The sequence below is a fragment of the Aulostomus chinensis genome, chromosome 18, assembly GCF_037954235.1.
Source record: "Aulostomus chinensis isolate RoL2024-O1b breed Wild chromosome 18, RoL_Achi_v1.0, whole genome shotgun sequence".
Classification (NCBI taxonomy): domain Eukaryota; kingdom Metazoa; phylum Chordata; class Actinopteri; order Syngnathiformes; family Aulostomidae; genus Aulostomus; species Aulostomus chinensis.
This window is the reverse complement of record NC_141337.1, coordinates 21,594,587-21,622,072: the sequence shown is the minus strand read 5'-3', so window position 1 is coordinate 21,622,072 and position 27,486 is coordinate 21,594,587. Positions and strand designations below refer to the sequence as shown.

The 27,486-nt window shown below is 47.4% G+C and overlaps 1 protein-coding gene across 1 annotated transcript; it reads left to right on the top strand.

Moving 5' to 3' along the window:
• The first annotated feature begins 112 nt into the window (after window positions 1-112).
• abat (4-aminobutyrate aminotransferase) lies at window positions 113-27,486 on the top strand. Its single transcript, XM_086184599.1, has 16 exons — window positions 113-242; window positions 7,940-8,071; window positions 11,632-11,729; window positions 11,853-11,882; window positions 13,078-13,195; window positions 18,048-18,097; window positions 19,184-19,264; window positions 19,676-19,768; window positions 19,847-19,909; window positions 20,010-20,073; window positions 21,229-21,377; window positions 21,488-21,625; window positions 22,809-22,976; window positions 23,912-24,058; window positions 24,183-24,294; window positions 24,906-27,486. The coding sequence occupies exons 2-16, from the start codon at window positions 8,002-8,004 to the stop codon at window positions 25,025-25,027; spliced, it is 1,503 nt and encodes a 500-aa protein (XP_086040725.1). The 5' UTR covers window positions 113-242; window positions 7,940-8,001; the 3' UTR covers window positions 25,028-27,486.

Here is a 27,486-nt window from a genome sequence, read left to right as displayed (position 1 = left end):
ACAGTCAGGCGTTATGAAACACTGCGTTTCCTACCAGGTGGGGGCGCTGTACACCGTGTGGTTGTTTACATAAAGTTGAACCACGTGAAGAAGAGGAAGGAGCTCCTCCTCCTCCTCCTCCTCCTCCTGCTCCTGCTGCTGATAACGGGCTGGCAGCAGCGGAGACCGGCCAGACGCTGCTGTCGAGCTGCCGGGAGGGAAGGGACCCGCACGCAGACCCCGCCGCCGTTTTTAGACCGAAGGTAGGCATTTCTAGGAAGTGAACCGGTGGCAGGTGTCGGTGTCATCCGCGCCTGGGCTCTGAGCACTGGCCCCCCGCCAGCGTGTCATCACACGGGTTGATGCTGTCGGAGCGGCCGGGGTGCCGCAGTCTGCAGCGACCATGTCAGAAACCAGGCTGCTACCCGGTGGAACCCCGCTAGAACCAGAAATCCATTCAGGCACTAGCAGTCTCTAGTGTGTGTGAGTGTTTGTTTGTTTGTTTGTTTGTTTGTGTATGTGCGCGCGCGCGCGCGCGTGTGTGTGTGTGTGTGTGAGAGAGAGACAGAGAGCCAGTCTGATCCAGTTAGAACCCGATTTCCCACTGAACCAGGACCACTGTAAACAAGTTCCAGCACCGGTGTCGATGCAGGCGCATCAGCTGGATCTGCTGCTTCAGACGGCGGCCTGCAGAGCTGCAGCAGCCGGTGTCCGTCCCTGGTCATGAGTGTGTCCAGCTGTTGTGTTTAGAGTCTGCATCCCTGATCTTTTGTGTGTGTGTGTGTGTGTGTGTGTGTGTGTGTGTGTGTGTGTGTGTGTGTGTGTGTGTTCACATGCACTTGAATCTTGAGAAGTTTCACGGAGGCTGAGGACTCCTTAGGGTCCAGTTTTGAGGCGCGACCAGTCAGCAGTGATGCTGAGCCTTCAGGCTGTCACTCATCTGGCGTTCCTCACGGCATGTGACAGATTCCATGTTGTCACCTTCCTGAGTCCTGACATGCAGGTCTACTCGCTCCACAGCTGCAGCACAGCCGGACTCTCACTGGTTCCACTGGTTCCACTGGTTCCACTGCTTCATTGGTTCCACTGACTCACTGGTCCAGAGCTGATGGGGGCGTAGATGTGGCCTCTTGTGGGTTTGCAGGTGTCTTAACGGTTGATGCACAGGAGCTCCGAGGCAGTTGTGACCTGCTCTCATGTCTACTGCATTTTGAAGATGTACCAAGTAGTGGTTGTGGCGACTGCTACTGCAGTAAATACCTGGTATCAGAGGGTTCATGCGTATGTCATTGTTGTCGTTGTCTTTGTGAATCCCATTGAAGTGATAACGGCCTCACGTTTTCGGGGCTCTGCTGTGAGGATGAGGAGGATGAAGGCTTGGGTGGAGGTTCCTGCTGTGACAGCGAGTCAGACTCGATGAATACCAGTGCTGGGACTGGGAGGACTGGGGTTGATGTGAGGTGCAGCCCTGCAGTGCATGCTGGGAACTGACCACATATTAGAGTACTATGCTCTGATACTACAGTACTGTGATGCCCTGATACTACAGTACTGGGATACTCACATGCTACAGTACTGTGATGCTCTGATACTACAGTACTGTGATACTCACATGCTACAGTACTGTGATGCTCTGATACTACAGTACTGTGATACTCACATGGTACAGTACTGTGGTGCTGTGATTCTACAGTACTGTGGTGCTCTAATACTACAGTACTGTGGTGCTGTGATTCTACAGTACTGTGGTGCTCTAATACTACAGTACTGTGATGCTCTAATACTACAGTACTGTGGTGCTGTGATTCTACAGTACTGTGGTGGTGTGATTCTACAGTACTGTGGTGCTCTAATACTACAGTACTGTGGTGCTGTGATTCTACAGTACTGTGATGCTCTAATACTACAGTACTGTGGTGCTGTGATTCTACAGTACTGTGGTGCTGTGATTCTACAGTACTGTGGTGCTCTAATACTACAGTACTGTGGTGCTGTGATTCTACAGTACTGTGATGCTCTAATACTACGGTACTGTGGTGCTGTGATTCTACAGTACTGTGATGCTCTAATACTACGGTACTGTGGTGCTGTGATTCTACAGTACTGTGATGCTCTAATACTACAGTACTGTGGTGCTGTGATTCTACAGTACTGTGATGCTCGAATACCACGGTACTGTGGTGCTGTGATTCTACAGTACTGTGGTGCTGTGATTCTACAGTACTGTGGTGCTCTAATACTACAGTACTGTGGTGCTGTGATTCTACAGTACTGTGATGCTCTAATACTACGGTACTGTGGTGCTGTGATTCTACAGTACTGTGATGCTCTAATACTACGGTACTGTGGTGCTGTGATTCTACAGTACTGTGATGCTCTAATACTACAGTACTGTGGTGCTGTGATTCTACAGTACTGTGATGCTCGAATACCACGGTACTGTGGTGCTGTGATTCTACAGTACTGTGATGCTCTAATACCACGGTACTGTGGTGCTGTGATTCTACAGTACTGTGATGCTGTAATACTACAGTACTGTGGTGCTGTGATCCTACAGTACTGTGATGCTCTAATACTACAGTACTGTGGTGCTGTGATTCTACAGTACTCTGATGCTCTAATACTACAGTACTGTGATGCTGTGATTCTACAGTACTCTGATGCTCTAATACTACAGTACTGTGATGCTGTGATTCTACAGTACTCTGATGCTCTAATACTACAGTACTGTGATGCTCTAATACTACAGTACTGTGGTGCTGTGATTCTACAGTACTGTGGTGCTGTGATTCTACAGTACTGTGGTGGTCTAATACTACGGTACTGTGGTGCTCTAATACTACGGTACTGTGATGCTCTAATACTACAGTACTGTGGTGCTGTGATTCTACAGTACTGTGGTGCTCTAATACTACAGTACTGTGGTGCTCTAATACTACAGTACTGTGGTGCTCTAATACTGCAGTACTGTGACGCTCTAATACTACAGTACTGTGGTGCTGTGATTCTACAGTACTGTGGTGGTCTAATACTACGGTACTGTGGTGCTCTAATACTACGGTACTGTGATGCTCTAATACTACGGCACTGTGGTGCTCTAATACTACAGTACTGTGGTGCTGTGATTCTACAGTACTCTGGTGGTCTAATACTAGAGTACTCTGGTGCTCTAATACTACAGTACTGTGGTGCTGTGATCCTACAGTACTGTGATGCTCCAATACTACGGTACTGTGATGCTCTAATACTACAGTACTGTGGTGCTCTAATACTACAGTACTGTGGTGCTGTGATCCTACAGTACTGTGATGCTCTAATACTACAGTACTCTGGTGCTCTAATACTACAGTACTGTGGTGCTGTGATCCTACAGTACTGTGGTGCTCTAATACTACGGTACTGTGATGCTCTGATACTACAGTACTGTGATGCTCTAATACTACGGTACTGTGATGCTCTAATACTACGGTACTGTGATGCTCTAATACTACAGTACTGTGGTGCTGTGATCCTACAGTACTGTGGTGCTGTGATCCTACAGTACTGTGGTGCTGTGATCCTACAGTACTGTGGTGCTCTAATACTACGGTACTGTGGTGCTGTGATTCTACAGTACTGTGATGCTCTAATACTACAGTACTGTGGTGCTGTGATCCTACAGTACTGTGGTGCTCTAATACCACGGTACTGTGGTGCTGTGATCCTACAGTACTGTGATGCTCTAATACTACGGTACTGTGGTGCTGTGATTCTACAGTACTGTGGTGCTGTGATCCTACAGTACTGTGGTGCTGTGATCCTACAGTACTGTGATGCTCTAATACTACAGTACTGTGGTGCTGTGATCCTACAGTACTGTGATGCTCTAATACTACGGTACTGTGGTGCTGTGATTCTACAGTACTGTGGTGCTGTGATTCTACAGTACTGTGGTGCTGTGATCCTACAGTACTGTGGTGCTGTGATCCTAGAGTACTGTGGTGCTGTGATCCTACAGTACTGTGATGCTCTAATACTACAGTACTGTGGTGCTGTGATCCTACAGTACTGTGATGCTCTAATACTACGGTACTGTGGTGCTGTGATTCTACAGTACTGTGATGCTCTAATACTACAGTACTGTGGTGCTGTGATCCTACAGTACTGTGATGCTCTAATACTACAGTACTGTGGTGCTGTGATCCTACAGTACTGTGGTGCTCTAATACTACGGTACTGTGATGCTCTGATACTACAGTACTGTGATGCTCTGATACTACAGTACTGTGATGCTCTAATACTACAGTACTGTGATGCTGTGATTCTACAGTACTGTGATGCTCTAATACTACGGTACTGTGGTGCTGTGATCCTACAGTACTGTGATGCTCTAATACTACGGTACTGTGGTGCTGATGGAGTGTTAGAGGGTTTCCTCTCCATCTCAGCGGTGCTTCTCCAGCAGCTCTGTAGTCCAGCCCTGAACTGTTAGGTAACGCTGGTCCTCCTCTGGAGGCTTCGCTCTCGTCTGCTCATGAATTTGTGTTTGTGTGTCGGCCCCTCACAACATGAGGATCATTAACAACCATGCAGCTGCAGTAATGAGGCGCGAGGCTAGCGGGAGCCGGAGCGTTTGGTAACGCCGCGCTGCAGTTGTGGTTACACAACAGTCTGTCAATGCAGTTTCAGGTCACAGGACTGGCAGCAGGTTGGACTGCCCTTCGCCAGCTTTAATCCCTCTATATATAATCCTGAATCGATGCAGCAGCATCCCTGATGTAGCCATGAATCATCATGACAGGTGGAGTTAGTAGGAATCAGCAGGCGCTCCTCTGGGTTTTGTCTGATCTCCTTCATCAGTTTAGAGTTTATGCACATTATCAGTCATTAATAGGGTAATACTTAGTGTGTGAGTGTGATGTTAATGAGTCCTGACACAGACGTGGGTACTCAAAAACACCAGCGTGGAAACTGCTGAGGGGGCATGAGAATGTTTCTACCTCCAGCAGTCAGCCGGCGGAGGCGGAGGTTGGCCTCAGGACCAAATTACTCCAACTATTAGATGGTGAGTCAGAAAATCCAATTATTAAAACAGAGAAATTGATGGATGAAATGCTGTGAGGAGCATCAGGCCGTCAGGCTGCAGCCCACTGCTCCACCTGCTGGTTCCACTGTGTAGGACAGCCAGAGTGCAGTGAGCTTCTTCTGCCGTACGACGTAGCTGTGTTGTGTTCGTGTGCTGGAGGTTCCCTGTCCTGCAGAGTGAAGTTAGCTGAACGTTGCACAGCGCACAAAACTCCAGCGCAGCAGCAGGCGGTGCAGCAGGGTCCTCATTGGAGGCCTCAGGAGGTGACAGAGGCAGTTGAGGAAATTTATTACTTCTCAATTGATTTGTGGCCTCAATAAATGCATCGCGGTCTCACTGACTAGTTACAGGGCTTTTGTAATCTGATGGTGGCGAAAGGGTGAACACAGCCAAACTGCTTGTTCTGGTGACCGTGAAAGGAGGCGAGGTGCAGGTGCCTGATAGTGTGAGTTCAGTAAAAGAGCTGTAAAGGTGCAGCGTGGCTTGATAACTGTGAGAGGTGGGGAGAGGTTCACCTGGGTGCAGCTGCACCAAATCCAGCAGAGGCGCCCTTGAACCCGGAGCCTCCTCGTCCGTGAGGAGGAGGGGATGCATCTCTCCGGCTAGGCGGGCCTCCATGTAAAGCAGAACTTTTCAACACATCCCCATAAAAACTCATCCGTGTCTGGTGAATATTTTTATTTTCGTTCGTGGTAGTTATTTATCACACTTATGTACGACCAGGATTATGATTGACAGCTGCTCTGAGTCAAGTGTGTTTGCTTGTCTGCACACTCACAAACACGCCACTCACCAGTGTTCTCTGGACCGCAGGTCAGAGGGAGGTCACCATCCATCAGGTGTTTTACAGTTCTTTGTGCAGGGAGAGGCAGAGGAGGCCTGTTTGCTCCTAAATAAACCGGGTTTATTTTATTTAGTCAAAGCAAAGAGATAGGACATGAGTGTCAGGCATGTTGGAGGCGGGGGGGGGGGGGAATTACTAACGGGTTTATATGCTATTTAATTCTGAAAACGCATGTAAAGATTGTGAATGTGAAAATAAGGTTCATGCATTTCCAAAACGACTGTGGAAGCCTGGAAGTGATGTATTGGCTGCAGCGTTGCCTCATGATAAATGACGGCTGATGAGCAGCTGATACGAAATCCGCCCTCAGACCGACGCCGGATATCCAACAAGTTCTGCTGGTACTGATGATGTGCTGATGTCATCGTGCATCCCTAACAGGAAGTACAGCAGACAAGAAACAAGAGGGAAGACGACTTCAGAACAAAACAGGAAATGACTAAATACCTGATCAATCCAAACCAAACACCAGGGGAAATGATGGCTGTTCAAAACATCCATCAAAGTCCAGACGGGCTGTGACAGGTCATGGAAACCTATGGCCACGCATCAGAATCCGTTCATACAGGGACCAGATGTCCTGCCTGCACGCCGTCTTCTACAGATGCAAGAGAACATCTTTGACAGAGTCCCTCAAAAGAACCCCATTTAGATGGGATTTTCTCCAAAAATGAGAGAGTTGAGGGTGTGTGGAGCCTCTCGCCAGCTTACAAACATTAACGTCATGAGCCAAAGCGACGACGGCGCCTCAGCCATCACATGGGAAGCTCCGGTGACTGAACTCAGCTCACTGCAACCAACTGCTGCTCAAAGAGAACATCTGACTCTGTTCCCACTAGAACACACCCACGGAACCGGAGAACGGCCTCGCTGCATCCGCCGGTCTCTGACACACTTGGGAACTGTCCTGGCTGCTGGACTCCACTGGTTTATCACTGGTTTACAACTCACACTTTGGACTTTGTCAGTGTGTGTGCTGGGTTGAACAAAGGACAAATATCTGTGCATGCATGTATAGAGGAGAGTCCCAGGCCTTCAGGTCTGTAATGTTCTACAACGCTGTGGAGAACCAAGGATTACTGGATTATTCTGTGCTGGTGTTCCCAGGTTGTGACCCAGATATTCAGAGGACGGGAATGTTGTGTTGACCTACAGCCAGTTACACACACATAAATATATATATGCATTCAGGAATGAGATGTTTCTGTCACAATTTCACACTGAATTCTCCCACAATCTAATAGAAGAGTGAGAGTGAGATCACCAGCTGTGGCGCGCACAGGCAGCTGGACAGCAGCAGGAGGAAATAGCAACCTGTTGTAAGGTGAATTTCTTGTTTCTGCTGAACGGAGAACAAGCCCACCTCTGACTCCACAGTCACACTCTTGATTTAAACCCTTCGTCAGGCTAAACGATATTGCCTATGTGTCATTACAAAGGTGAGGCGTGTACGGGTGAGGCGTGGACGGGTGAGGCGTGGACGTGCTCAAGCAAGATGTCCAGCAGCTGCACCTGCAGCTTCTCAAAGCTCTAATATTCACCCCAGCAACGTCGCTGTCACACTGCCTTTGTGCTCCAGTTCCAGCTTTTCCCAGTTCCAACTCGCGTGGCCTCAGTTATCCCCATCACTTTTCTACTCACACACACACCAGCGAGCACCCCTCCCTCACTGGGCATATGATGCAGTCTTGTGTAACTCTCCTTAAACCAGTTTCATCCAGTTCATGAGTTGTTGCCAAGAAACTGTGTGTGTGTGTGTGTGTGTGCGCGTGCGCTAGGCCAGGGTCTCCCTCACAGTGTGAAAGCAGATAACTGGAATTTTCCTGTTTCAGTATTACATAAGGTTTTTTAAACTGGAAGAGAAGAGGGAGAAGGGGCAGCCTTTGTGTGATGCCTCAGCCCCCCCCCCCTCCTCCTCCTCCTCCTCCTCATCTTCATCTCTTAATGTGATGTGATAGAGGACAGTAACGCAGACACATTACTCAACACTAGCGATGCATGAGTGCTGCTAACCGTGATGTAACCAGGTGTGTGTGTCCCCGTTTGTCCAGGTGACTTGGTGAACCTGAGGCCAGCTGCTGCCTCTCTCCGCTGCTGCTTCCCGTCTCACGTCATGGCATCCTCCCTGATCAGTCGCCATGTTGCTCTCTCCCTGCAGAAAAACCTTCGCCTCAGCACACAAGGTAAAGCAACACGCCTCCATGTGGACCCAGTCAGTCAGGACTCTGAGTAGGAGCACCTCAAACCCCTCTGACCAGTATCACAGCTGCAGGCATTCAGAGAATAGGATTTTTTCCATCAATGTTGCCATTAAAATGATAGTAGTGTGTTTTGTTTTGTTTTTTTAATTGCACAGCCTGACTCTCCCCCGTGTCATCAAGCAATGACTTGTAAGACGAGTCCAGTGACTCGTCTGACCAGAAGCTTTAGTGGAGCAGCTTCTGGTTCCTTGGCTGAGTTTCATGGTTGTGCCTCCTAGCTGGGCTCAGTTCTTCTGCAGCCGTTCAGGTTCCTACTGGCTGTAACTAGAAGGCTTGACAGAAGCAGACCTGAGCCTAAAAGTGCGGAAACTTCATTTCCAACAGGACTGAGCGGCATCGTATAATCAGTATCGGTACTTGACGGCGCTCAGGCAGGATGAGGATCGCAACATGGCAGCACCAGCCCGAGCTGCCGGTGGCTGCGGTTCCTTAATCATCCACCTTGTCAATGATGAATTAACCGTCTTCCTCCTCTGGATCAGATATTAACTCCACATTCAACAAGAGGTTGTAGTTGTTGGCATGATCACCTCCTCAGACATCCTGTGGGAGGGAGCGCCTGCTAGGCCATGTGAAGGAGCTTGTTCATATGTTCTATATATTACATATTTTGGACAAAAACAAGTGAATCGTGGTAATTGTGACGTCTGTGAGGCAGCAGGAAACATCGGAGTTCTCAGCAGCGATGATTCAGGGGTGCATCTAACAACTGCTGCAGTTTTGATGGCCTCAGATAAAGAACGCGAGAGTCACTGGACAGAAAGAGAAAACTAAAACGAACAGAAAATCCTTCACATTCTCCTGAAAGACACCTGCTTACCTCTTTATCCAAATCCTGCAGTTTCCCTTCTCTTTTTCACCGTTTATCTCTCTGCCTGCCTTCCTTCATGGGGGACCAGGTTGGTCTCTCCCAGGGACTCTGGAGTATCGGTTCTCTCAGGACCTACCAGGTTCTCAGGGGCGTCGGCCAGGAACCGTTAAGGTTCACTCCCCTGAGGTTCTCCTGGTTTGTCCCCAGCAGGGCTGAGAGCTTCTCAGTGAGGGACTGAGGTCAATCCCAGTCTCTTGTGATCAGAATGGAGGGGAGTCTGACTGGATTTTACTCCGTACCCGCGATGGGCTTCTTGGACTCTGGTTTGTCGGTGTGCTTCGGTGCATTGAGACCCAAGGAAGCAGATTTCCTTGTGGACCGGGGAGAAGAGAGAAGAGAAGAGAAGAGAAGCCTGAGTCCCCCGGATAAGAAGAAGGGCCTGCAGCTGCCTGGACTGAAGTATGGGAGGCTGGTTTGGCTTTGAGGCGATGCACGCCATCCATCCGGGACATGTGTGGTCACCATAGTGACGGGCCAGTGTGGTCATTAGTCAGTCAGCCTTCTCCATTATCGGTCTTTGGTTCTCTTATCTGTGTTTGTTTCTCCATTATCTGTGTTTGTTTCTGCCCCCCCACCGCACCCCACCCCCAAACCGGTCAAAGCAGACGTCCGTCTCCTCTGATCCTGGATCTGCTCCACCTTCCTGCTGGTAAAGGAAGGTTCTGGTGGCTGCTGTTGCAGGATGTGCTTGCTGATGGAGAATTGTTGGGTGGAGGTTCATTGAAGGAGGGAGGTGCTGGACCTGCTCTACTTGGACAGAGTCAGGACAGAACTTTGGTTGGGGTTTGGTGACAAAGAAAACTGACTTGACTTGACTATTGTCGGTTGAAGCAGTCTGGCAGGGGCCTCCCGCTGACTGTGGGATGATCATCACTGCATCCACGGGTGCTGCTTTTGCTCCCAGCTCAGACAACTGGGCAGGATGCTTGTGTCTGGGTGAGATTTTCATCTACTGGTCTACTGTTTTTCCAGACGAGAGAATCAGTAGAAGTTTGGGTCCCAGGACCTGGAGTGTCAGGATCTGGGTCCTCAAACTGTGTCTGTTTGTCAAGCTTGGCCCGTACAGTATTGTTTGAGGTACTAGTACGCACTGCACTGTAAAAAAAAAAAGTACAAGATGCCACAAAGACATGGAGGAGGATGCCTCAGCCGCTGCCCTCAGATGAACTGCTGTGGATTGGTGTTGTAAACAGAAATCAACTTCTCCCCCCTCGCTGTCATTTTCTAACCGGATGGTTTATAAAGTCCCGTCCCCGGAGAGACTGTTATCTTTAGCATGCTATCATTCATTGACTGTCACCATCAAGTCACAGGTCAAGTTTTCCTGTTGTGTAAGTTGACTTGATGACAGAGGTATTTTTACTCTAAATAAATATGACGAGCAGGGCGGGGGGGGGTGGTCTCTTAGAGCTAGTTAGTCCAACTTGCTCTTGTTTCGTCTCACCAAGATAGAAACAGAAGCATGAGAAGTGCAGAGTCACTCAGGTTCATAAAACGGATTCCACAGTAAAAGTTGAATGACCAGTTTCTCAATTTGATCCAGGTGTCCTGGCAGGTGTGATTGGAGCAGATTAGATCAGATTAGATTAGATGAATGTGGCACAGAACAATGAGGAGATGCTGTCATCCAGCCAGATTGCAAAGAACCTTTGTTCTGCTCTTTCTTCAGTATCACCTGCTGTCACCGGTGCTGGTGCGGCGCTCTGCTTCTCCCTGTCAGGGAGCCGTTGCTGCTCTGACAGCAAGCATGGGGCTGTTCCAAACATTCAGCTGCTTTGGGCTTGGGGGGTCTGTTGCCCCTCATCCAGAGGCTCCACGCCAGGGCTGCGTCATGCGTTGCAGAGGACCGACAGTCTCAGCTGGGCCTTGCAGCGGTACTTGATATTCTGACCCCTCAGGAACCCACTCGTCACCAGCGATGCTCGGAGAGGCCGTTCAGGTCGAGGTTCACATCCCTGGACAATAGCCAGAGCTTCCTGGAGAGGCCGGGCTTCAAACCCACGGTTCTGTGGAGTCATCCTTCCTTTCACTCATCTTGCTTCAGTTTTATTCCATTTACCGTTCCTATTCCAGGCCTGGATTGTGGTTTATGTGTGTTTGATCACCAAGGCAGCTCATCCTGTCGGTGTTGGTGGTTCTGATCAAGGTGTTAACTGAGTGGGATGGGCAGGCGATGGGCAGAGCGGACCGTGTATCCGGGTCCTTCTTGCTGTGAGGCTACAGTTCAAACTGCTGTGCCACCCGAGAGCTTTTTTTTTATCCACATGCTGACCTACTGAGAAGGTAGAGCGCCAACCCTGGATGGTTAGCAGCTCCAGGCAGGTCGCGGAGCAGCTGGCTGCAGTGACAGTGAAGACTGGGGTGCGTGTGCGTGTGTGTGTGTGTGTGTGTGTGTGTGTGTGTGTGTGTGTGTGTGTGTGTGTGTGTGTGTGTGTGTGTCCAGCTGCCAGCAGCAGAATTTTAAATTTCAGTGTTGTGTTTTTTATCAAAGATCCACAACCATTTTTAAACAATCAAAACTTCACCGTCTGTATTCTGGCTTTCTTAAATGTCCTCAACGCTTCAACCACGCCGGCGCCGCACGTTTAATCTGTGGCTCTTCTGTGTGCAGGGTGCCGGTATGCCAGCAAAGCAGCACCTAAGGCCCAGGTAGAGTTTGATTACGATGGGCCATCCATGAAAACCGGAGTCCCTGGGCCACGATCACAGGTAACACACACACACACACACACACACACACACACACACACACACACACACACACACACACACACACCAATATCTGTGCTCTCCATTGGTCACTCACTGTTTCCTTTAACTTTTTACTTGCAGGAACTGACAAAACAACTGGGTGAAATCCAGGTGAGTTAAAGTGTGTGTGTGTGTGTGTGTGTGTGTGTGTGTGTGTGTGTGTGTGTGTGAGACCTGTGTGACCTCTGCCTTTGGTTCAGAGCAGAAGTTGCAACAAATCAGCGTTTATAGTTCGGTCTGATTCTCTGTCACACTGTCCCTTTGTCCCCTGCACCGAACAGCAGAAGAGCGAACCCTTCATGCGCGTCTCGGGCGCCGTTACGTTCGTCATCCTATTTCAACCTCCGTGTGACTTCACCTGGGGGGAGGTTGTGTGTCTCTTAAGTGAAGTCAGTTTTCTTGATTATTGCTGGTTCTACTTGAATCATTACAAATGAATTGATTTTAGTTCCAGTCACCATGTTGACTGCAACTCATCAGGGTCACTTCCCTGAAGTCTTGAACAACCACGCCGCTTCTCGTTGAGTTGTGCGGGACTGAATCTTGATTCCTGTTTGATCAGTGCTGCCTAGCGCTCAATCACTGGACCGCAAGGTTCCCTGCACCAACTCTCCGTAGAGAACAGGTCCTGGGGAGTCCCAGAGCTCTTCGAGGATCAGAACAAGCATATTCTCAAGCATGTTTCCCAGAACTGCTCTCTGTAGCGCTGGCCAGGCAAAGCTCTCGTCTCCCCCTGCACATGAGCGGGACTGATCCTGGAACAGCTCTCTGCCATGCACACAGCAGCAGACCCACGGTTGCAGAGACAGCAGTGAAACTACTGACTATTACAGGATTTAACATCACTTCAGCAGGAAAATGTACATATGAATCATAGTAATAAAAATGAAAGTTTCAGAAAAACACACACACACACACACGCACGGTACTGCATCAGGTGAAGCTGCTGCACAGCCACTTGGAGCAGCTGCTGCTGTTAGTGTCCCTCTTTTAAACACACATGAATATCTGGATTGAAGAAAAAATCATAGTTGAGATGAAATGTGTGATTTTTATGTTGATTGACGGCCAACTCTTTGGTGATGTCATGGTGACTGTCTTCATTAGTATCACCCCCCCGTTCTGGATGCAGCCGGCGCAGCTCACAGTGCCACCTTTATTAACAAATCCCTCTCAGTCACAACCTTGAGTGCCCGTGGATGTGAGAGAGCCGAATCCTGAAAACATTTGCGTCTTAGTTGTGTGTTGCTGGCAGGTGAAACTTCTCTGTGTGCTGGATGTAAATGCAGAACGTGTCTCTTCCCAGAATGTCGCTGCCATCAACTTCTTCTGTAACTATGAGGACAGTCGCGGCAACTACCTGGTGGACGTGGACGGCAACCGCATGCTGGACGTCTACACTCAGATCTCCTCCATCCCTATCGGTCAGTCAGGAAGGGTTGGGATTGCTTATTAGCATCATTCATCCTGATTAGCATCATTGATTAACAAAACACTCAGCTGGCACCCTCAGTCCTGGTCAACTCGACCTTAGATTGCACTGGCTGGCAGCACTGCCAGTTAACAGACCGTAGCAGCTGTTTTTCCTCCTTTAATACCAAGAGTCATTTACTCACTGACCTTATCTGAACTTTGCTGGGGTCCAATTGAAGTTGGAGCAGTTGCGTGGGTGTTGTGGTGATGATTGTGTAATATTAGATCCAGCAGCGTCACTCTCCATCAAACTATAATTCACTGTTGCGGTTACACAAGTTCCCTCTAACCAGGAGGAAGTTCAGAGTTCAGGTAAACTACTTCAAGTTCACCATTTATGGCTGGGAAGTCAGGTCACCGTCCTAGCAGGAACCAGATCCCACTCACCTGGGTTAATCAGCTGCTCAACACTTTATATCAGTAGAGCATCCATCCATCCACCCACGCATCCACCCATCCATCCATCCATCCATCCACCCACGCATCCACCCATCCATCCATCCACCCACGCATCCACCCATCCATCCATCCATCCGTCCACCCACCCATCCATCCATCCATCCATCTATCACCTTGCCACACACCCCTCCATTCACCCAAATATCCAACCATCCATCCATCCATCCATCCATCCATCCATCATCTTGCCACATACCCCTCCATTCACCCAAACATCCACCCACTCATCCAACCATCCATCCATCCATCATCTAGCCACACACCCCTCCATTCACCCAAACATCCAACCATCCATCCATCCATCCATCCATCATCTAGCCACACACCCCTCCATTCACCCAAACATCCAACCATCCATCCATCCATCCATCCATCCATCTATCACCTTGCCACACACCCCTCCATTCACCCAAATATCCAACCATCCATCCATCCATCCATCCATCCATCATCTTGCCACATACCCCTCCATTCACCCAAACATCCACCCACTCATCCAACCATCCATCCATCCATCATCTAGCCACACACCCCTCCATTCACCCAAACATCCAACCATCCATCCATCCATCCATCCATCTATCACCTTGCCACACACCCCTCCATTCACCCAAATATCCAACCATCCATCCATCCATCCATCCATCCATCATCTTGCCACATACCCCTCCATTCACCCAAACATCCACCCACTCATCCAACCATCCATCCATCCATCATCTAGCCACACACCCCTCCATTCACCCAAACATCCACCCACCCATCCATCCATCCGTCCATCCATCCATCCATCCATCATCTAGCCACACACCCCTCCATTCACCCAAATATCCAACCATCCATCCATCCATCCATCATCTTGCCACATACCCCTCCATTCACCCAAACATCCACCCACTCATCCAACCATCCATCCATCCATCATCTAGCCACACACCCCTCCATTCACCCAAACATCCAACCATCCATCCATCCATCCATCATCTAGCCACATACCCCTCCATTCACCCAAACATCCACCCACCCATCCATCCATCCGTCCATCCATCCATCCATCCATCCATCATCTAGCCACACACCCCTCCATTCACCCAAACATCCATCTGTCCATCCATCATCCCTCCACCCATCCAACCATCCCTAGAACCCACGATTGAATCAGACTGGTTACTTTACAAAAGAAATCAAAGTTGTGCTCTCTGTTTACATCATGATGACACAATTGACCTTTGATCCTTTCATGCTCTTCTACATGAAAATGTGTCATCGACCTTTCATAAAGTTCATTGACCTTTGACCATCAGTCTCCTGTGAGGCCCAGTGGAGGCTTGTGCCGCCAGATTTGCAGACGTGTTCTGAGGTTTATCCCTCTTACCAGCCGCAGGATGGACGGAGAGACGAACGCTCCCTCCGCTTCATGGTCACAGCTCTTTTTCTAAATTTACAGAGAAATTCATCCCCACTGCAGATCTGGTTGTGCCTGAGGAATGCAATCGTTGTGCTGCACATCCACCATCTTGAGGATAGCTTGTACCACTGTGTGTTTAAAAACCAGCAAACCTCAGCTGTCAGTTGTACTACACGTCTGCTATACAATTAGCAGTGACTGACAGGGACCCTCTTGCCCCGTGACGGCCCATCAGCTGTCCAGTTGGTCCTCATGTCCTCATCTCATCTGGAACCTTCTACACATCTAAAAATGACCTCAATGTGAACCATTAATGCACAGCAGCTGGTAGAAGTGCTGCATTTATCAGAGCACCAACGGCAGAGCGAACGTCCACATTCATGCAGCTCAGCCCTGCAGGCACAGCCGCTCTCCTGGGTTGTCGTGTAACTTTGGAAGATCCCTTAGAACGTTTCGCCCCAGTCACCTTGTTCCCCCCATGGCACCCTCAGACAGGTGTTGCATCATTTGAATTCTACCCGTCGGTCACCTTCGATTGAGTCACTATCATTTTCAGATCCGTCTGACATTCTGATTGACAGCTCATTTGACCCAATTAGATCTTCATATCTCATCCACAGCCACACTACCCAAGTAAATCCTTGCTGACAGCAAGTGCCCCCCCGATGGTGATCATCTTTACAAGTTACACTGTTACACCTCTTGGAGAAACCTGTCCACTGACTTTACAAGATAAATGTTTGGACAATGTGTCCAAATGCTATTTTGTGTTTGTGTTTTTAGCCTTTTTTATGAGCCAATTGATTTTGAAATTATTGTTGAGTGATTTAACAATCCAGAACCTCCAGACCACCGTTGTCTTCGCTGGAACGTGAAAGTGGTGAGGTTGATTCCTCCAGATGGAAGAGGCTTGTTAGGGTTTCACAGACAAAGATGAAGTGACGCATGTTTGGATGTGCAGCACTGAAATGCCTCAGGCTGCGACAGCAGAATTCTCCCTTTGGTGAAGAATCTCTCCACAACCATCTGTTCAACCTACTTGTGATTTCATCAATCTTCACACGCTGCCCTGTGAATGGGACAAATTGAACTTGGGAACAGAACAGCTACCTTGATATCCATGCTTAAACCAGATACCATGCAGCTTGAAAAACCTAAAAACACTCATCAATTGCCAGCTGACAGATTTCAACGGATTTTAATCCCTCAAAAGTTGCTATTGATCTTGATATGTTGCTCAGAAGCACAGTCACCCAAACTCACAGTTCCAGCTTGAATGCAGTACTTCCAGCATAATTAGCATTTTTTTTTTTTTTTTTTTAGGTTTTTAGGTTTCGGCCCCAGGCCCGAGGGCCCCCCTGATAAAAGGGGTTTTTGTTTAAGCCAGGAACTCTCACGCTAATTAATTCAGTAGCTGAAAGGGCAGCAATGAGTAACAATAACTTACTTTCTTAGAATGTATATGGGAAGAAACTCCTACTGTATATTGACCAACAGTTTTGTTGACTGGGACTTTTTCATACATTTTGTTTATGTTGTGCTCCTCAACTTTCTACAACCACAAATATTTCTCAGAGGGGAAAAAAGGAGTGCAGACCAGAGTTGCTTGAGTCTGCCAAGTGATGATGTAACCAGAGAATTTTTTACACAACACTGACATTCATCAATTGAATAAGTCAGAAGTCATGTGACCTCCGTGCATTTACGGGATCATCAGATGAACAAGACAAAAACAAACCGCAGAAGCGTCCTGGTTCCTGCGTCCTGCATCAGTGCTGCAGGTGAAGCGATGTTATTTCCAGCCGTGCGCTGAAAGGAGCCGACACACAGAGAACATGCATGTCCGCGCTTTGTTTGTCTTTGTGTTGCAAGGCTAGTGTGGACAAGAGAATTGCCCTCCAGCTTGCAAATAATTTGCATAGAAAACATGTATGTGCGTGTGCATGTATGTGCGTGTGTGTGTCTACCCGGCTTTCATGGATGTACGACAGTACTGAGTGCAGCAGCCTGTGAGTCTAATAATTGGAACATGTAGTTAAACAAATCCCATCAAAGATGATGTAAATAATGAAAGATCAGGAAATCCCATGCTGAGACTGGAAAAGTGAAGGTAACACCGTTGTGCAGCTCTTAATATCTAAGAATATCACACTGGAACATGACATCCACCCTTATACTGGATTAAATTGCTGTTCAACAAGCTTAGAGCAACACAAAAAAAACAACCCAACTTAATTCAATCCCAGATGATGCTTTCAAATGAAGAAGCAGCGCTGGCAGTGCAGTCCCAGTGCTGGACGGCATTGCTCTCTGCTGGATGGAGGTGGAACAGGACTGCAGTTCAAGTGAAAGGGAAGTCACAGATTTCATGACCTCATTTGCATGACAAACCTTTCCACACAAGACAAGACTATGTGAATGCGGTGTGCGTGAACGCTCTCGGCGCTCCACTTTTGCTCCACCGTTGCTCCTGCTCAGCTGAGCGTTAAGCTAGCACCAGCAGCGTCTGTGAGACAGCGTGGGTTTGCTGCTGCGGTAAAAACCCAACACCAGACTCATTCTGATGAGATGCTCCTGAACCCAGTGGACCGGGACCCCTCTGGTCCAACCACAACAAAGGTATCATCTCTATCACGGTGGGTCTTTGTTTTGTATCAGGATGTTCTTAGCTCTGGAGTATCAGGATGATGGGGAGTCAAGTCTGTGTCTTATGAAATGTAGATCATCATAGGCAGAGGGAGGGATGGACGATGAAAAAGCGTGGGGATAATCAGCACCTTGACCAGCTCTTCTTGTCCTACAGTAGCATTCTGTCCTGAAGTCCTGCGCTGGACGGATACTGGGGTCGTCCTGGTGGTGAAACATGATGTCACTGACCGCAGCAGATTACCCACTGCTCCACCTCCGTCTGATGTTTGCTCTCCCTCTCCCCTCAGGCTACAATCACCCAGCTCTCCTCAAAATAATGGCCAACCCCAACAATCTGGTAGGTGTCCGGCTCTCCGTCATCCAGGCCTCGTCTGAACTCTCACTCCTTCTGCTCTGATCGATTTTAATCAGTCTTTATCTGATCTATTCTTGTCTATCTTCATTTAATCTCATCCAATTTTATCTTTATCTAATCTAATGTTATCCATTTTAACTGGTACTTATCTAATTCATCATAATATTATCCATCATAATCGAATCTATCCTAATTTAGTTTCATCTAATCTATCTTAATCCAACTTTATCTAATCCAGTGTATCATGATTGATTTTTATCATAAAATAATCTGATCTAGTCTATCCTAATCTAATCTCATTTATCCTAATCTAATCTCATTTATCCTAATCTAATCTCATTTATCCTAATGTAATTTTATTTTATTTATCCTAATCTAATCTCATTTATCCTAATCTAATCTCATTTATCCTAATGTAATTTTATTTTATTTATCCTAATCTAATCTCATTTATCCTAATCTAATCTCATTTATCCTAATCTAATCTCATTTATCCTAATGTAATTTTATTTTATTTATCCTAATCTAATCTCATTTATCCTAATCTAATCTCATTTATCCTAATGTAATTTTATTTTATTTATCCTAATCTAATCTCATTTATCCTAATCTAATCTCATTTATCCTAATCTAATCTCATTTATCCTAATGTAATTTTATTTTATTTATCCTAATCTAATCTCATTTATCCTAATCTAATCTCATTTATCCTAATCTAATCTCATTTATCCTAATGTAATTTTATTTTATTTATCCTAATCTAATCTCATTTATCCTAATCTAATCTCATTTATCCTAATGTAATTTTATTTTATTTATCCTAATCTAATCTCATTTATCCTAATCTAATCTCATTTATCCTAATCTAATCTCATTTATCCTAATCTAATCGAATCAATCTATTTATCAATTGGAGGAATTTTATTAATTGTTTTGTTCCATGACAAAATCCTTAAAATTGTAAGTGTTGAGGACATTGTGGGAGTGATTATGGTCATCTACACACTTGACAAGCTGTGTCTGTCTGTCTGTCTGTCTGTCTATTTATGATTTTCTTTTGTCTTTCAGAGTGCATTTGTGAACAGACCCGCCCTTGGAATTTTGCCACCTGAGAACTTTCCAGACAAACTCACAGAAAGCCTCCTCTCAGTTAGTCCCTCTCTCTCTCTCTCTCTCTCTCTCTCTCTCTCTCTCTCTCACACACACACTCACACACACACACACACACACACACACACACATCCCTTAGCCCAGTGACTAGGCCTAACTAGAACCTTGTCTAGTTAGGAGAACCCCTGAAACCAAATATTGACCTTCCTTTAAAGTTGCGGTCCAACAATTTTGGCCCCACAAATCACATCGGACCCCACAAGTTCAGTTGGCGCAAAATTTTTAGGCCCACAAGGTAAACGAACACAAACACCAAAGAAGACTCACCCACAAAGATACGATGCTAAGAATTTCAGATGAAGAGAAATGATGTTGCTTGTCAGATTGGTGTAGCGGCTGCTGTTGTGTTACGCACGTGGCCTGGATCAGCACTGTGGTCTGACCCTGCAGGTGGCGCCCAGCGGAATGACTCGAGTCCAGACCATGGCCTGTGGCTCCTGCTCCAATGAGAACGCTTACAAAGCCGTCTTCATCTGGTACAGGGTGAGTCCTCAGGCCGGGGTCATGACCTCCCATGGCAGGTTCACAAGGCTTCACTTGGATGTGTTTGCTTCTCTTTAGAACAAAGAACGAGGCCACAACGTGCCGTCCAGTGAAGACCTCAGCTCCTGCATGATAAACCAGGCGGGTGACGGAACCTTCCTTACTTCTCCTAATTATCTACTCATCTGTTTATCTCCTCTGGTTATTTACATGTCTTTCCCTATGATTTTTTTCCTCCCAGGTTCCGGGATGTCCAGACCTTAGTATTTTGTCTTTCATGGGAGCGTTCCATGGAAGAACCATGGGTAAATAACCTTCCTTCTGAGAACAATGAAGAGTTCTCAAAGCAACGTTGCAGTGTGTATCAACAGTGTTGTGGCTTCAGGCTTGTCTCACTAGGTTGTGTTCCATGAATTCGGCAGCTCTGAATAGACATTTGAATACACTGAAACTCAAGTGCTCAATTAAAAAAGGGTACTTGTGATATTAAAAGAAGAAAAAAACGTGTAAAAGCTCCAGGAAGTTTCCATCGGGATCCACCAGGAATGGAGCTTTACGGTGGAGCGCAGGGTGAAGCCGGTTGATCCACAGACAATCACGCACTTTGACGAAGGCCTGGTTGAGTCTTTGAGAAGCAAAACAGAGCAGAGCTGCCAGACTGAGACCAAAGATTTAGAGAATCCGGTGAATCCTGTGTGTACTTCGTTCCTCCTCATAAAAACAGATGTTAGGTGATGGAGTTATGTAGCAGAGCAGGTTCCCATTCGTCCTCGGGATTTCAAAGATTGGGAAATGTTTAATTTCAACATTTTACTTTTCTAGCTCATAAATGAGCCTCTAATTAAGATTCACCTATAAATGCAAGAATTTCTGCACGTCTGTGACTCGACTCTCTCAACTAAAGTTCATCTGATCGGCGTCTCGCTTGGCGTGTCCACGCGCTGGAGCCTCCAGGACACGGCGCACCCACTTCGTCTGCCTTTAACTCACTTCACGTTTGCACATTGGAAACAAGCTGGTATTTGCTGCTGAGATCATGGAGACACACACATTCGCACGTTTCAGTTTTTTCTGTGGATGCATTTGAATATTCTGTAAATATTAACAGCAGGAAAAGTGAAAAAATATTTGCCTTTCTTTTTTGTTTGTATAGAAGATAAAGACACCCGCCTGCTGCGGTAGAGCCGAGGGTCGATGTGTCTGTGGACTCTCATTCCTCGAATTCTAATTTAAGACATCGCATCCTTTTGAAAAGCATTTTCCCTCAATCTGCGTGTAGAAATAGAGAGATTACACATTTGTATATAAAGAAAGGATGAGAAGACAGAGAGATATTTGAAAGAGATGGAGAGCAAAAATAGATAGAGAGGAGATGGAAGAGAAGGGCCTCTCAGGATCACGGTCGATAACCATCACCAGATTCATTGTGATTTATCTGTTTTTAATGCTTCTGTGCTCAGGCTGCTTGGCAACGACGCACTCAAAACCGATCCATAAACTGGACGTGCCCTCGTTTGACTGGCCGATCGCCCCGTTCCCGCGGCTGCAGTACCCGCTGGAGGAGTTCAGCAGAGAGAACGCCCAGGAAGAGGCTCGCTGCTTGGAGGAGGTTAATATGCGTTGTGTTACTCCAGTATTTTGAATTTATTTCATATATCATAAGGTGATGGGTTTTAAGATCTGAAGATGTTTGAGTATTAAGTCCCCAACGCTGTCCAGGTGGAGGATCTGATAGTGAAGTGGAGGCAGAAGGGGAAACCCGTCGCCGGCATTGTGATCGAGCCCATCCAAGCGGAGGGAGGAGATAACCACGCCTCCCCGGACTTCTTCAGAAGCCTCCGCAACATCGCACGCAAGGTAACCACGACAGATGGGCCCCAACAGTTTATGATGAATAAAGTCAGCCCGGATCACAAATGCCAAAATAAGATGTGGTGTGAGAGTGTGTGGAGATGATGTCATTTCCTCATTTCAAAGTAAGAGCACAGTCTCTGCGGGTGGTTTGCTCTTCAGGAGCATGTCCTGATTATTGTACTGCGTTAATGTGGCAGAGTGAGTCGTAGACGGTGGTACGCTGTCGTCCTGCAACCTTTTGTGAGGGCTCCACTTGTCTATGAGTGCCCCTGCACAATGTTGACGTTGTTGATTGTGGTGCTCTCGTGGCGTTGGACAAGCGTGTCTAGGATAGCGTCCAGTGAGTGAATATGTATGTAGATGAAGAGGCCGAGGACAAACTCAGCAACAGACACGTGGACGAGTTAGCTGACGCCTCTCTGACCCCGAGCTGCTGGATCCCCGTAGATCCAGCAAGTCCACCTGACGGCGAGGCTGTTGTGGTTAGCCTGCTGCCGCCGGCTGGCCATGCAAATCGTCATGCTAATCATGTTTTGTCTGTGAAAACAGGTGCGTGTTAAAGGGATCGTTGGCCGGGAAATGAATAGTCAGTCTGCTCGCCGTCGGGCTGATGGAAGGTCGGGTGAAGTTTTTTTCGTCCATGAAACACTTCCAGAGTTTGACGGGAGAAGGTGTCGCAGGAATCACTCGAGGAATTGAAGTGAATTGAGAGAAATTTCAAAATGTTACAAATAAAAAAACCAAAACAATCAAATCATAAAATCCTTCCTCCTGAAGCCTCGACACGACAAAGTCGCTGACCACAATGAACCTGAGGCTAAAGCATGGCGTTTTTCAGAATGTTGCTCTGTAGTCCACCAGTCCAGAACCAGAACTTCCCCTCAGCTTACTGAACCACACCCTAGAACTGCTGGTGGTGTCAAGGACCAGTTCTCTATCAAGTCCTCTTCTACATGCATCGGATATATTCCACAACAGGAAGCATTTTAAAACATTGTCACATTTTCAGGCTTGGCAGGAGCTTTTGTCTCATTTTATGTTAACTGGTCACTTCAATGCCTTTTTCATAAATTAATCTCTGCTTTGCTGTCACTTGAGCGCCTGGAGGACTCCTGTTAGCCAGCCTGTTGTCTCTATGTGGGATCCCAAGTCAACAATGCAGCTGTCTTTTACTCTCTACCCCCAGCATGGCTGTGCGTTCCATGTGGACGAGGTCCAGACTGGTGGAGGATCCACAGGGAAGTTCTGGGCCCATGAGCACTGGGGCCTGGACGACCCTGCTGACATTGTTTCCTTCAGCAAGAAACTTCTGACTGGTGGCTACTACCACAAGCTGGAGTTCCAGGCTGATAAGGTGCGTCTTTTTAAAAATATTCTTGCTGTGCCTGTTATTTTAGGGGCGGGGTTACAGGTTGATTGATGTCACAAAACATCAAAGTCATTATTGCTACCGAGGCGTGAGAGGTTCTGGGTTGGAGTCCAGTCAGCGTCTTTCAGTGTGGGGTTTGTGCGTTCTCCCCGTGTCACATGGGTTCCCCCTGGGTTCTCTGGCTTCCTCCCACACGCCAAAAACATGCTCGTTAGGTTTCCTGCAGGCGTGAATGTGAGTGGTTAACTGTCTCTGTCTCTGTAGATGGAATAGGACCTTTGTAAATATCGTAGTAGTACGTACTATGCAGTACTCTTCCTGCATTGATTATGTATTTGACGGGGATCTGATCTCCGTTCTGTTCTGGTGCACGTCCACCTTCTGCTTCTGATCTGCTGGTTGAGGACGGAGAGAGAAGGTCAGTTGGTGTCTGACGCTGACTCACAACCTAAGACCTATGACATTTTTCTCTGCTTGTCGTGTGGCGTCTTGCTGCACGCAGCATCAGAACAGACACAAAGATAACTTGGACAGCTCTGAACTGATGAACTGCAGCAATGATTGATGGTTGTTTGCTACTGGAGGCCGACCTTTGCTCTCCTTTGCCTCCGGAGCAGGTGCGCAGTCTCACCTCATCCAACCAAACGATCATTCAACACCATCTTGTGGCGACAGAAGCACATTGCATCATGCAAGCCTCCCCCTCTCGATGCGTTTTCAGGTCAAAGTCAGAGAGTAAAGTCAAAATGCGGAGATCAAAGTGGGATATGACAGGAAAAAAATTCAGAATCCACAAAAGAATCTTTCTGTCCGTTCCTTTAATCTCACGTGTCACCATGTACAGCGACGCTCTGATGTGTTGACAACCAAAAGGTTTGAAAAGGACGCACTCGTGATTTGCTGGTGTTCTGTCCTTCCAGCCGTACCGCATCTTTAACACGTGGATGGGTGACCCCTCGAAGAATTTATTTCTGGCTGAAGTTCTCAATGTGATCCGGAGAGAGAACCTTCTGGAGGAGGTGACCCGCTCTGGGAAGGCTTTGTTAAACGGCCTGTACGAGCTGCAGGTAACGTGTTTGTGTGCATATGCCACCATGGGTTTATTGATCTATATTTACACAAAAATTCAAAAAGTTGTGTGTGTGTGTGTGTGTGTGTGTGTGTGTGTGTGTGTGTGTGTGTGGTCCCTAGGCTCAGTACCCTGGCATTTTGAGCCGAGCTCGAGGACAGGGAACCTTCTGTGCCATCGATGTCTGCGATGATGAAACGCGCAACAGAATCCTCCTCAAGGCCAGAGACAAAGGTGAGAAGACATTCAGAGGAATGTACCAACTCCCTAAACAGGGGGTGGCGCTAATGTGCTTGTAAAACCAGTACGTCAACCGGAGCTGTTCCTCTCCTTTATCTCACAAGAAACAGACACAAACCCAAGAGCATGAATGACATCACGACAGTTTTACCAGCTGCTGTCACGAAATAAACCAACTGAGGACACGACAAGGAGAGTGTCAGGGGTCTGGACGCATATCCAAGGGTTCCCTCATTCCCTGGAGCAAATGGAATGTTAGAACCTTCTCAGGGCCACGTTCCCACACCTGAGCCACCCTGGCACTGGAGGTGTCATGCTAACAAATTCCTCGTTTCACAAGCGAGTTTTAGAGCTCCCTAATGCAGCACAGAAGGCAGATTGAATGCAAAGCTAAAACTAGTTCCTATTGGACATGAATTTCCGTGAATTATCATCTTCGTCGCTGTGGCTGCTGTCAGGACACAACGCCGCCATATTTGTGTACGTCTCGAGCCTCGTCACGCCGATGCCAACCTCTCATCACCTAAAACCACACGTAGCCTTTCATGTTTATGTGCAGTGGACGATGATGCCATTGATCCGGACGGATGTCTCTGTCTCACCAGGTGCCCTCCTGGGAGGATGTGGGGAGCGTTCCATCCGGTTCCGTCCAGCGCTGGTCTTCAAGGAGTACCACGTTCACATGTTCCTCAACATCTTTCATGACGTGTTGGCCCAGCTCAAATGAATCCTGAGCCAGAAGGAAGCGGAGTGACGCCACACGAGTAAATCCAGAAGGAAGTGATTTTTACTGTTTGAGTCCGAATAAGCACAAATCACACAATATCACTTCATATAACCACTGCTCTCAAAATCCACGGCCAGTCGATTTTCTTGAATATTGACTAGTATTCATCTCCTTAGTCAGAAATGATGATAATGGCGTCAGGATCGACTCTAGAATCGTTCTAATCTGAGTCACGCTCTAATCAAGAGTGATTCGCAGTACTGTGGGTGTGGTCAGGACAGAATGTACATAATGACAGTCGCTACAAAAACATCTGTTTCATGTTCCCGATTGATAACGACCTCCACATTTATGGAAAAAGCGTTCTTTGTCTGTCACTTTACCCAAAAGTCTTCTCAGTCAGACACTGGATTGATGTCCCCGCCTCTCTCACGTGTCACACTAACGCTGCGTCTACAGGAAGCATGAACCCTCTCAAGTAACGGGACCTTTTCTTTTCTTTCTTTTCTTTTTCTTTTTTTTGACTTCCGGGGTTTGTGGGAGGGGGGGGCCAAGCACTGCCAATGCGTAGGTGACCTACCCTCAACTGTGCCTGAACTTGTGTTGTGACGACACAAAGGCTGGACTGCTGCTATTCGCGCTTTGCAGGCCGTGTAGATGCAGTCGAACACAACACTGACATCGTATTCAATGATTTCTCTTCATTTTGTGTAACCCAGCATCCGTGAGTCTACAAGAGAAATCTAGAATGCTGACATTGAAGTGGCACACGAGAGGTGCAGAGCTGCAGTAGAACCACTTTGATCGATTTTGTGGCTTTTTTTGTGCCACAGATTTTGTTTTTCTGACGCATAAAAATAAAATCCCTGTTCTAAAATCGGGGGGGGGGGGGGTCTCCAGGCAACAAGCTCGTAACGCGCACAACACCAGATTTTTCAGATTAGCTTCACTGACTGACATCTGGTGCCAGGCTGACTTTCTTCGACAGGTAGCATTAGATCCATGTAAATAATGTGGAGATGTGATGATGTTGTTAATTAACCGTTCATTTTGATGGCTCTGAAGTCTTATGCACACGCTCGCGTCCGTCCCTCCGCCTGACCCGCACCGCCATGGAGGTGAGAGTGTTCGTTTCAAGGAGGCAGAGCTTCAGTGTTCCTCCAGAGCTCCAGCCTGCATGTCGTCTCCTGGCGTCCGTTACAAACGTCCTTGTGCTGATTCTGCCTGTTGTGTTGCTCTTTGACAGCCTGAATTAATATTAGCCCAGAAAAATGTGAATTCAATGGACCATGAAAATGTCATAGCTTATTTAGTGCCTGCATGTTACATAAATGTGCATTTTTATATGTTGTTGTTTTTTTTAACGCAGACAAACGTTGGCATTTTGTAACCTAAAAGCTAGAACTTTGAACACGTTGGTCTTGAACAAGAGATTCATGTGAGTTGCAGCGTTTCCTCCTAAAAACACATTTGTTTTCCGCTCTCATTGAATATTCAGCCTTTTCTCGTCAGGTAAGGGAACATCTGGGGGCTGGGGTCATTCCAGGGTGACCAGGTTGGGATTATTAACAGGGGCCCTGTCTGATTGAAGCTGGCCCTGCTCACCGTCACGCTCGGCTCACTGGGACGGCTTTGACACGCTAAATGGAACGGGCCCATTTTGAATTTGCTCCCGCTTGTTGCTGTGCTGCGACGCTGTGGCTCCAACACACACACACGCTCACCTGCTCCTGATCTTTACAGACAACAACTCTCCTCTTTTGATTTTGTGTTTGCTCTCTGGGGATTTGTGTTTGAGGAAGGTAACGGCTTCCGCCCTGCTTTCCTCCACTCGCTGGTTTCCTTGTGATCAGTCCCACCCAGCTTCACGCCAGCTGAGTCCATCCAGTCCATCACTGGAGTTTCTCTACTTGAATATGAAGCACAGCCCCATTGAACAGAGTTCCACAAACAACAAAGATGTAGCACACAAAACAGCTTTACGGCACACACACATATTCTATGTATACTCTGTGTGTGTGTGTGTGTGTGTGTGTGTGTGTGTGTGTGTGTGTGTGGGGTGTTTAACTTTACTCTGTAAATTCTGCTGGAACGCGTCCGACCTTCATCCGTGTCCGTGAATGTTGCATGGAGCTTTTAGCAAGTGTAGTGTCCGTACCAGTTCTGCTAACGTCACCAGGTCAGGTTGTCCTGCACACGGGATTCCGTAAGAGGGGCGGGAGCGCCATAGTGATGATGATGATGATGATGATGATGGCGATGAGGAGGATGACGCCTGTGTCCCTATGGTCAGCCAGTATCATGTAGAGCGTTTCTTTCAACATAATGACAGTAATGACTTGCCCTTGTGCTCTGATCTTGATGAATATTGGTGTAATTATTTTAGACTGCAGTAACTTTTGTCTTTACTACATTCTGTCCATGTACTGTGATAAATAAATGAGCTTTTAAGTAGACGA